General features: G+C 36.8%; 1 protein-coding gene across 1 annotated transcript; it reads right to left on the bottom strand.

Moving 5' to 3' along the window:
• Window positions 1-11102: 11102 nt before the first annotated feature.
• Window positions 11103-11693, bottom strand: LOC122011646 (transcription factor ILI5-like). The gene is made up of 2 exons (XM_042568024.1): window positions 11514-11693; window positions 11103-11438 (listed from the first exon to the last, which is right to left on the bottom strand). The coding sequence occupies exons 1-2, from the start codon at window positions 11613-11615 to the stop codon at window positions 11283-11285; spliced, it is 258 nt and encodes an 85-aa protein (XP_042423958.1). The 5' UTR covers window positions 11616-11693; the 3' UTR covers window positions 11103-11282.
• Window positions 11694-12602: the final 909 nt, after the last annotated feature.

Here is a 12602-nt window from a genome sequence, read left to right as displayed (position 1 = left end):
TTTGGTGCAACCACCAATCAGACAAGGGGTGAAATCTTTTTCCATTTTTTTCGATTTTCAGTTTTCGTTATATTCCAAACTAGTATCGTTACCTTTTTGGAAATCTTCTCGTCGCAATTAATCTAATTTAGTGCAACACCAATTTAGTTTTTAGATTCCTTTTTAATTTAATCCCGCACTACTAATCCAAGACCAAGTTTTAAGATTCCTTGTCTCTTATTTATTTGTGTGCAGGATAAACATGTCTCAAGTCGAAGGCTTCATCACAGTACGTCCTCCTCTATTTAACGTGGATGATTTTTCGTACTGAAAGAAGTGGATGGAAGTCTACTTAAAGATTGATTTTGACCAATGGTTCAGCGTCACCAGAGGCTACAAGGTGTCGGTCGACAACTTCAGAAATCCACTGGACCCAGAACAGTGGACTTCGGACATGAGAAAGAAATCTTCGACGAACTTCAAGGCTCTTAACACGTTGCAATGCGGGCTGACGAAGGAAGAGCTGAACCGAGTGGGCCACATCAAAATGCGAAAGAATTATGAGACAAGCTGATCGAACTACACAAAGGAACGAGCGACGCCAAGGTAACTAAGCCCGACCTTCTTTTAAATAAACTTTTTAACATTAAAATTCAGGAAGGAGAAACAGCGAATCAACTTCATGCAAGGATCAAAGATATCCTCAACGGACTCCACGCGATAGGCCACGAAATGGAAAATCACGACTTAATCAAGTACGCTTTAAATGTTTTCCCGCGTAATACATTGTGGGCATCTATCGTGGATGTCTACAAAATTTTAAAAAATTTATCTAAATTTAAAACTAGATGAACTCTTCTGCGAACTTGAATTACACGAGCAGACTAACGCTGGAACCGAGAAAGGTGTTGCTTTGTGTGCAGGTTCCTCCAAGGACAAGACAAAGACCAAGCTTGAACATGAAGATGAGTCTGACCAGGATTCTGAAGACAAAGGGTACTTGGTGAACCTAGTAAGGAAGATGTTCACCAGGAGGAAGAAGAGCTTGAACAAAAAGGACCTGCAGAAGATCAACTCCCCAACCGAACCAAGGAACTGACCTGTTTCGGGTGCAACAAGAAGGGTCACTACAAGAACGAGTGCCCGAGATTGAAGAGTGACAAAATGAAGAAAACCAAGACGAAGGCTCTCAAAGCAACATGGGATGACTCGTCTTCAGAAGAATCGGAGGCCGAATATCAGAAGCGCCAGAATCATCTCGCGCTGATGGCCCACGAAGCAGAATCAGAGGACGAATCGGAAGACGGGTCCGAACCCGAATCGAGCCACGAGTCCGTACTCGTTTCCGAAGGTCCCGAAGTGGTATACTCTAATTTAAACAAGAAATTTTTTAAAATCATTGCTTGTTTAGATAAGAAATTAACTACAATAGGAAATGAAAATAAATTGCTCCTTGAGGAAAACCCAAACCTCAAGGAACAAATCACAAATTCTAATCTAACTCAAGACCTAACGCTTGAGTAGAAAAATTTAACACTAAAAACAGAAACTAATAAACTAAAAGAACTATTAGAAAAATTCACAACAAGATCTAAGAATTTAGATCTAATTTTAAATAGTCAAAAGACAGTCTACAATAAAACTTGACTTGACTATCAGTCAAGTTCAAATAAAACATTCAAATAATTAATAACCCAACATAAAAAATAAAATAAAACTTGGATTCCAAAAGCGTGTTTAAACACACAAGTAGGAATTAACCAATATTATATACCAAAAGATAAGATATACTATATAAAATCAAATAAACCAAATTAAAAACCTAATACTAAAACTAAACCAACTAAAACAAAATTCAAAAATGACCACAAAACCAATTCAAACCAAGACTTTCATCAAGTAAGTCACAAATATAAAAATAACCAACATAAACCCAAAACTAAAAAGTAACCTAGATCAATAATTCAGGGGGAGGCTTCAGAATAGCTGGCACCTCCAAAACTAACCTATCCGGCAGAGTAATTAGGACTAGTTAAAAAGGGACAACAGTTTAACTTGACATATGGTACTAGTGTAGTTTTGGATGATAGTACGTTAGGGAAACTCTATCTATGCATGTCTATGAAGATATGACTTCGACCTGGTGTATTTGACTTAGTGGAACTAACCGAATCTACCTCTTACGAATCCTAACTAGTTAGACCAAGATTTTGTACTAAGTTCAGTGGATAGGATTATTTGGAAACCTCGAAGGCATGGTTACTCTAATGATGTTCAGGTGACTCGCCAAAGCTTAGAGGTTTATCCAAAGAATACATATTTGTTGCGCCCAAAGCTAAACTTGAATCTAACACAAAGTTAAACCAAACCCTATAATTGAACATCAAACTCATATCACAAAATCATAGGATTCCCTGATTGATAATGTAAATCGGGTGAGATGACTAAGATATTCAAATATAAATCAAATTAAATTCAAATCAAAATCAAATTAAATTTAAATTAAAATCAAATTCAAATTAAATTAAATCAAATTCAAATTAAAATAAAATTCAAATTAAATTCAAATCAAATTCAAATTAAAGTAAATCAAATTCAAATTAAATTAAAATCAAATTCAAATTAAATTCAAATTAAAATCAAATTCAAATTCAAATTAAATTAAATCAAATTTAAATTTAAATCCAAATTTAATTAAAAACTATTTTTAAATTTAACTTGAAATTTTTTAAAAATTTTATCTTAAAAATTATTTTCAAAGATTTTTTCTTAAATTAAAAATTATTCTTAAAATTTAACCTAAAAATTATTTTAAAAAACTTAAACTTAAAAATTATTCTTAAATTTAACCTAAAAATTATTTTAAAAAAAAACTTAATTAAAAATTATTCTTAAAATTTAACCTAAAAATTATTTTTAAAAAAACTTAATTAATTTTTTTTTTAAAAAAAACTTAACTTAAAAATTATTCTTAAAATTTAACCTAAAAATTATTTTTAAAAACTTAAACTTAAAAATTATTCTTAAAATTTAACCTAAAAATTATTTTTTAAAACTTAACTTAAAAATTTTTTTAACGCAAAAAATTATTTTCAAAATTAATTTAACTTAAAATTTTTTCCTTAAAAATTTATTTTCAAAATTAATTTAACTTAAAATTTTATTTTTTTTCCTTAAAAATTTATTTTCAAAATTAATTTAACTTAAAATTTTATTTTCAAAATTAATTTAACTTAAAAATTAATTTAACTTAAATTTTTTAAACTTAAAATTTTATTTTCAAAATTAATTTAACTTAAATTTTTTTAACATAAAAATTTATTTTCAAAATTAATTTAACTTACAAATTTATTTTTAAAATTAATTTAACTTAAAAATTAATTTAACTTAAAAATTTTCTTTAACTTAAAATTTTATTTTTAAAATTATTTTAACTTAAATTCTTTAAAAAAAATTATTTTCAAAATTAATTTAACTTAAAAATTATTTTCAAAAATCTTAACTTAAAAATTACTTTAAAAAATTTAACTTGTTTTTAAACATTAAGTTAGGTGGTTTAACTTAATTATTTTTAAAAAAAATTAACTTAAAAAAAAAAATCAGAAACCAGGGGTGCTCGCCCCTGGTATAAGTCTTTGGGCGCTCGGAGCTGATCCGGGCGCCTCGCCTCACTGTGGTCCAAGCGCCCGGACTCCATCCGGGCGCCCAGACCACTCTATATAATAAGAAAGGGATGGGCGCCCCCCAACCTTTGCACCTCCTCTTGGGAAAACCATTTACTAGGCTTTAACGCAAAAAGTCTAAAAATTTTAATTTTCCTCTTTCCTTTGGCTCTTACGCTGTTGCGAAACAACTGAGGTCGTCAGTTCTAATATTTTCCACGATGCGTCAGTAAAATTTGTACTCTTCCAAAAGTTCTTTTAATAAAGTTTCGTTCTTGCTTAGTTAGTTTTATTTGAAAAATTAGGAAACGTTCTACTCCTGTTGCTGGACCCTCGACCGCTAGTACGGACCCTAGATTTTCCATCGATGAACTTAGGATTAAGTTTGAGTCTACCATTTATATGTCCACTTGGACTAGGTGTCTAGATAGACAATATGTTATGAAGTCTTGCATTCCAGCTGTAGAGGTTATTGACTACTACCAGCTACAGGTCTAGTTTACTGTACCAGTCCAGCTAATATAGATTTATGTGTTGAACTGTACAACAACTTAATTAAGGTAGATGATCTTACATATACCTCTAGAGTTACTGGCATTGATATCACACTGTCTCTAAGTGTCCTTAGGACCTTTCTAGATCTACGACCATCTGCATGCACCTTTCAGTGTTATCCCCCTAGGGATCCACCATTTGGTGATCCCTACTCGCACATTACTCTTGATACGATATATTCGTATTTCTTTGGGGGAGAGCGAGTACCCACTGTCACCCAGTTCAGGTCTGTTTCTCTTCGAGTCTAGGACTATGCCTTCTATCGGGTCTTAGTCTCGTGTATTTTGTCGTTGACCACCCACGACATCGCAGTGATGCGTCCATTCCACTCTTTCCTTCTATATGCCTTTTGCCATGGGTTAGACATAGATGTTAGTTTACTTATCTTTCATGCTATTATCTACTCCGCCGAAGTCACCACCAGCGGACGGGTTCATATGTCGTACTGTCACATCTTGACGGCATATATTGTCTCTTTACATATTGACATCACTAGGGGTGACGTCCGACATCTGATTGAGTTGACGTCGTAGGGTCTAGGAACTTTTCCTTAGGAGGTGTTCATACCGATAGTGAGGGTGTCATGTCCTGGCGGAGAGGGGCACAGCACCAGCCCGATCCAGCTGTCGATCCTAATGCACAGGGAGGGGACGTCGGGCGCGACAAGTTCTGGGTTGCACTCTTCGGCGAGGATGCTTCGGCTCCAACACCGTCTCCAGCTCGAGCATCACGTCCCGCTCCTCGCACTCTAGGGGACCGAGTGGCCGGCCTAGAGAGATCTATGACAAGTCTCTAGCAAGAGACCTCCAATTTTCACTGAGATATACGACGAGAGGTCTCTGACCTACGTCGGGAGATGCGACCGGAGGTCTCCGACTTGCAACAGGATATGCGGCAGGAGATCTCCGATCTTCGACGTGACCTTTCCAGCTTCGAGAGGATGACCGGACCCGTTACTCTGAGTTGATGGCATTGTTATGATCTTTCGGTTCCGGATCACCTCCGTCATCATCTCAGTAGATCAGATTGTTGTTGTATTCCATGACGACTAGATTATCTCTCTTGTATTATATTTTCGACTTATTAACTGACATTTCCGCTATGCTGTACATTTTCACTTATCGATTGAGACTTTTTAATCTGTGCTTAATAGACTAGGACCTTTATTTTTTTTTTTCAAATTTCATTTAAACTCCTAAGCTAAATTTATTTATGTTTTCTCAAAATTTACCTATTTCTAGAAATTTTAAAATCAGTTTTCAACCTTAGTCTAGATTCAACCCTTAGTATCCATGTTCCTATAGAATTAAGGTTTGAGCATCTCACCAACACATTAGGGTTAACTTGTTTGTGATTGTCAAACTTAAAAAGGGGTGAGATGCATAGGCCAATTACATGGACTTAAGATGTGTATTTCACTGCATCAATATAAGTGTGGGCGTTAAATTGACATTGATCAGGTTAAGTGTTTCAGTTTAGACAGATTCTAACTAAATTCATAAACTTAGTCTGACTAACCAAGTGAAAGCTGCTATCCTTTGATAGTTAGTAAATAACTAATGGTTAGACAGTTGAGAACATTTGCTAGTTGTCTTATCTTTAACTCATGTCTGGTTAGGGGAAGGCTAAATATTTTTCCACACTTAGTTATTTTTTAAAATTAATTTTCTGCTTAGCAAAATTATTTTTTAACCGTACCTTAAATTTTTTTCCAAAATTAAGTTTTAAAACTGTTATGCTTAAAATTTTCTTTGCAAAATTAAGTTTTAAAATTGCTATCCTTCAAAATTTTTTTTGCAAAATTAAATTTTGAAACTGCTATACTTAAAATTTCCTTGCAAAATTATGTTTTAAAACTGGCATCCTTAAAAATTTTTTTTGCAAAATTAAGTTTTAAAACTGCTATGCTTAAAATTTTCTTTGCAAAATTAAGTTTTAAAACTGCTATCCTTAAAAAAAAAATTTGCAAAATTAAATTTTGAAACTGCTATACTTAAACTTTTTTAAACTGTTTTCTCTTATCAGTGTTGAAAACATCCCTTATATCTGTTTCAAATCTTCAAAAATGATTTCTAAACTATTTTGAAAGTTATAGTCAAATGTTTTCAAAATTCACTTTCAAAATGCCTTCCAAGATTTTTTTTACTTATGAAATGTCAGTAGAATTTAACAATAAAAAAAAGTTAATAGATTTTGGAAATTATTTCAACTATATTTTTGAAAAAGTTAGTAGACTTTCAAAATCCTTTTAACTTATTGATCTTTTGAACAATTTGACTGACGTTTGAAAAGCTAATTCCCCCATGTAACTCTGGACTAAGGTAGCCAGCTTTTTGCCAAGTTCTCAATGCTTCCTTTAACTTAGTTTTTTTTTTAAACTTTTTTATGTTATTTATTTATTTATTTATTTTTAATGAATGTTAAAGAGGAAGGGTTAGATGGTTTAAATTAGTTAAAGCAACAAGATATAAGATATAAAATCAAAACTAACTTAAAAATCAAATTGCTTGCTTTACTTGCATATGTTTTCACTAACTTAACTCAGGTTGTCATTGCATCAAAAAGGGGGAGATTGTTGGTGCGGTTAGCACTAATAATCTAACTCAGATTTTGATGAATGACAAAGTAGATTAAGTTAGTTTAATTGTGATCTAACACTTTGACCAAGTGTACAGGAGAAATCTAGCTAGGTTGATGGGTCCACCGGATAGCTGGTGCGAAATCCAGATAGGTCGACGGGTCGACCGGATATCTGTCACGAAGCCCCAGCTAAGTCGACGGACCGACAGGATAGCTAGCACGAAATCCAGACAGGTCGATGGGCTGACCGGATGTCTGGCACGAAGTCCAGCTAGGTCAAAGGGTCGACCAGATAGTTGGCATGAAGTCTAGACGAGTCGACGGGCTGACCGGACCTCTGGCAGGTAAGTGAAGGTAAGTTACTGGAGGGGAGTGACTGTGAGAACGCGTTCCCAGGAAGGGAACATTAGGCGCCGATCCAACTTAGAACCATTTCGGAACTCTAAGTTGAGATCTTGACTAGATTCTAGTCTCGGTGAGACGGAATTTAATTACTACTCTATACTTTAACTGTGCTAACACTTTGTTTTGTAGGATAGTATAATTTGCATTTGCTTCGGACTAACATTTTCTTGCAGGAAGGAGGCTGCTAGAAAACAAGGGTCTGAGCACCCGAAAATGCAAGTTTTATCCGCAACTCGCTTAGCCACGTGGAGCTTCATGGTTGGCAGGGCTACGTCACACTCTAGGCGCCCTGAAGGGATCCAGGCCCCTGGAGCCTCTTATATAAGAAGGGTAAAGGCTGAAGCAAAAGATAACTCACAACAAGATCTTCCATCGCTCACTCTGATGTGCTGTGCTCTTGACGCTGCGAAAGCTCTCCGACAAGTGTTGTTTTTCTCTCTTCTAAATTATTGTCGGTATTCTTTTTACTAACATTTCTATACCGTACTTTTGTAATCAACTTTTCGAATTACTAGTGGATTGCCCAACAAAAGCACTCGACGAGTGCGGGCCTTGGAGTAGGAGTCGGCAAAGGCTCTGAACTAAGTAAAAATTACTTGTGTTTGCGTTGTTCTATTTTGGTGATTTCCGCTGCGTACTTACGATAAATTTTAAATCGCTATTCACCCCCCCTCTAGCGAATTCATCGATCCAACAAAATCGATTTCAACATGTCAACTATTTAATATAGTAAATATATAAATGTATTGTTTAAGAAAAAATACCTAAAGAGAGTAGGCTAATAGGAAAAGAGCAGCAGATGTAGTTACCTACCAAATATAAATTAAAAAATAGTTAAAATTAAATTGAAACAATCATAACTAAAAATAGCTAAAATAAAAAATATAGCACACGACTGGCTGGCTGCTGGCCGTTGGCAGCTAGCATAGCCGCCAGCATGCGTCTGGCCGTCGACACAGTTGCCAGCACGCGTCTGGCGGAGGGCACAGCTGCCAGCAAGTGGCTGGCGGCCAACACAGCCGCCAGCACGCGGCTAGCGGTTGGACAGGCTGCTGGCAGCAGGACACAGTGCCAACCGCGTTCTAGCAGCCTGTACAGCTGCCAAGCGCGTGCTAGCGGTCAGAGACGCCACCAACCGCGTGTTGGCGGACGGAGACGCCGCTAGCCGCGTGCTGGCGGACGGAAATGCCTCCGCGCTTGGTGGTGTGTCACCTGTCAACGATAGAAGAAGCTTACTTGGAGAAAATGGAGTGAAACGTCGCCTGTCGCCGCCGCTGGCGAAGATCCAGTAATACGTGTGTGCGAGAGAAAGAAAGGGGATTAGTGCCCTAATATTTTCGGGATTATCGACAGAAATCAAATTTCGTCGGTAAACCCCATTTGGAAACAACGGGGGTTACCGACGGGAACCTAATTCCGTCGATAAATCCATTTTTTTCAACGGAAACTAACTTCCGTCGGTAATGTGTAACAAATAGCGACGGAATAATTTTTCGTCGGTATATTCCGTCGGTAAACCAGGAAATTTTTATAGTGGATGCGTCTGTGGAAATTATTAATAAACCTTGAATTATTTTCGGTGTGAATAATAAAGGACATTAACGTAATTTTATTTTGGGCTTAACCAAAGTTAGTTCTAGTGGGAGGCCCTTGATAATTGTATCGTTGTGCCTGGGCTATGAGAGCTCTCAGCCACATGGATAGTTCAATGTGCTCATCAGCATCTGACTCGGAGATGTGGATCATCCAAGGCACATTAACATGGCATACTCCTCCTGTTCGAATCAGAGTTTGAAACCAAACTTCTCCTCTAGGGGATAGATGGGGTGATTCAGGTGAGATCCAATGTAAATCTAACTTTCTATTCACTCGTAGGATCCGGGTGGTCCGAGGGGGACCACCGCGGCTCCTCTTTTCTCAAGAATTCATACATCCCTTATCAGTGTATGGACAATTATCTCTCTAGCACAGGTTTAGGTTCGACCTCAATGGGAAAATGGAGCGCCTAACAACACATCTTCATAAACCAAGAACTACGAGATCACCCCTTTCATTTTAGGGTGATGGAGGGATCGTACCATTCAGGCCTTCTTTCATGTTTTTCCTGGAGATACGGAGAAAGCAGCAAGTAATAGGATTTCCTTAATCGCCCCTTCTCAAAAGGAAGAACATGAAATTCTTTTTCCTTTTTATAAGGATCAGGAGATTGGATTTAATCATAAGAAAAATTGTTAGTATAAATAACTCATTTCTTAGTTTGGGACCCCCTCATTCACTAAGGAAAGGAATAATAAGACTATAAGAACAATTAACTATATATCTCGTCAATTAGTAAAGGATCTATATATATATTGATTTTTTTTTGTTGTTTTCATAATATTGTTTTTGAAAATAAAAATTGAGAAAAATCAATAATTTTGTGTAAAATATAATTTTCATCATAAAGGTCCGATAATTTTTACTTAGTAATATAGAAAATAAAAGGTATTAGAAATGTAAATAAAATAAAATCATAAATTATTTATCTACAATTCATTCTTCTACTCGTTTCAAAAAAAATATATAATATCAATTATTTCAAAATCGATAGTAAAAATGGAGCAGAGTACATTGAAACATCTAAGTTGAACAAGTAGGCAGCTGAAATATAATTAAAAAGAGTAAACACATTTTATGGGTCAAAATTGGACTAACCTAGACTTGCCCCTAACCGGCCCGGCTCGGGCCCAAATGGACTGATGTGCTGGTTACTCGTTGATCCGAATTACGGGCCTAAACTGTAACCGCCTCTTGCAAGGCTGGTTAAGGTTCTTTTTACGCATCAGACTAGCCGTCGTTTTGATGAGTTTTTATTTTATTTTTTTTTATAGATGTTAATAAGAAAGTATTACACTGTAGCTCAATCCTAACTAATTAGAAATATTTTTATATATTAATTAATTATTTAATAACTAATCAATAGTTTTCTTTTGTTATATTATTAATTTTAATAATTGGAAGAAAAGTAAGTGAGATATTTATTTATTTATTTATTAGTTAATTTATAATCGTCGATAAATAATTTTATGTGTTAGTTAATTATTTAATAATTAATTAATAGTTCATGATTATTCTTAATAATCACAATAGCAAATGATTTTACAAAATTTTAATTTAATTTTTTAATGTAATAATTTTGAACTACGATGAACTATAATAAACCATGAATCAAACTGTGAATCAATAGTTCTGAATCGTAAATTATAATCGTTTTGAATGATTAAAGTTAAAGATCGATCTGTGAGGAATTGCCGAACCGATGGTTCCAAATCATCACCAGGGTCAGGTCTAGACTAACCGAGTAGAGGGAGGCTGGACGATCAGTCGAATGGATTCGAGCCAAATTGATTGGGTGAATAGAACAAATTAATGGGCTTTACGAATGGGCAACATCGTTAAATGGGCTTTGCCCAATCTCACGTCCACTCCATTCAGCCTACAGACTACAGTGTTTCCACCTTGCATCACAATCCTTGCGATCTAATCAAAATATATTTCATATATATATATATAATTTTTAGGCAAACAAGAAATTTCTTTCTCAAGCTACAGTGGTTCAGAAGAAGCTGGCAAACGCCACATGCAAGGTCCTCTTTTCTTAACTATTCAAAACTCGACTGCCATTAAAAATGAGCGCCTAGTTGTTGTATCCATTTAATAAAAGTTGGCATTGGCAATTGTTCAAGTGGCAAGTCATCACGACCTAAGAGATAAGGGCAGAACTGGAGGATTGTAGACCATGTACTCAACACCTAGAGATAGAGACCGTGGCCTGTGGCAATTTAATACCAATACAGTAAGGGAAGTCCCTGAGGAATGTAGACCATACACTTAACGGCTAGAGATCGTGACTGTGTGTGTTTGACGATAAACAAGGCGTTATGGATAGAATTTAGCTCCAGATAAAATATATATCAATGTATAATTAAGCCAAATGTCGATTACATGCATCACTGTTTCTTAACCAGGTGTGAAGGCCGGTTGTCTGCAGTTGAAAACATCTCGAGCCCGAACATCCTAATTAAGCTCAGAACAGAGGTACATGTGTGTATCATATCTCAATCAAGAATGGAGCAGGCCCCGTATGATCTCTGCCTCGACGCTGTTGCTTTCCATGGTCTCCATGAGCGCCGAGAGCCGGCCGCTGAGGTCGTCCACTTCCCTGTTCAGGCTCCTGATGTAGCTGCATGTCTCCTTCAGTAACTTTGCTGCTGATGCCTGAGCAAACACACAAGGTCAGTTGACCGTCGTCAATGTAGCGTTTCTGAGGCTAGATTACGGATGCTTGCTTACCCGGCCGGTGCCTCGGCGGCGGGTCTCCGGGAGTAGAGACTGAAGCTTGGCGATGAGATCATTGATCTCTTGCTCTGCGTCTCTGGTCCTTCTGCTCGACATCTTCAATCTCTAGTAGTAGTGGTAGTAGTGAGTTGATTGTGTGGGAGAAGGAAAAGTGGCGTGTGTATTATAGGACCGGGGATGGAAGGGCAGGCAAGGGAGGCTCTGATGTCCACTGGCTGTCCCTTGTCCAGTCCCACCGTTCTACGCAGCTTCCGAGCCAATAGGGCACGGCCTTCTCCACTGGCCCCACGCAATCCCTACTCGCCACGTTTCTGTGTCCATAAGATAATGCTTCTCTATCTCACTTCAATTAATTAATTAATTAATTAATTTGTTAATTAATTTGTAGTAGAAGAAACTTGTTAATATATATAGTGTGCTTGGCCTATCCAAGCTTGTGGCTTCTTTAGTGAAGAACTTGAATCTAGCTAAATCTATGTTTGTGATCCAATCATAGAATAACACAACACGCGGGGAGATTAGTTAAGATGTAGCGACCCAATCGACCTGGCCATGCGGGCCATATGGCCATTAAGGAGATCATGTGAGGTGGTTCCCCAATAACATACGGCTCCTTGGAAAAGTCCTACGAAACCAAGTCAAACTAGCTTTTGGGTTCACAACTAGCCCACAAATTCACATGGTACATGAGTACTGGTTTCCATCTTATCAATGCCAGTATGCCACTGTGCAGATTCATTTCGGGCAGGCCCTGGTCGACCTCCACTCATCATGTTATGTGATGAATTCTAATGGAACAGGACAGAGAACGCCCTTATTTGGAGTCCACGTGACCGTTGGAGAGACAATAAACATCGAGCTGAGCTCTATGTACGCACACATATCATATTATCATGTTTTTTGTCCTGTACACTAAACTTGTCCTCCCTCTCCCTCGCCGTCCACATGACTTGATATAAATTAAATTGGTTCCAACAAGTCCACATGCATTTGTCATAGAAATATAAATACGATCAAGTGTCTGGGCAGCGAACTCCACAAGGTGTGCCCCCGGAGAGACCGGCCGCGGTGGTGTGTATGTTC

Source organism: Zingiber officinale, chromosome 8A (assembly GCF_018446385.1).
Source record: "Zingiber officinale cultivar Zhangliang chromosome 8A, Zo_v1.1, whole genome shotgun sequence".
Classification (NCBI taxonomy): domain Eukaryota; kingdom Viridiplantae; phylum Streptophyta; class Magnoliopsida; order Zingiberales; family Zingiberaceae; genus Zingiber; species Zingiber officinale.
This window is presented reverse-complemented; position numbering and strand designations above follow the sequence as displayed.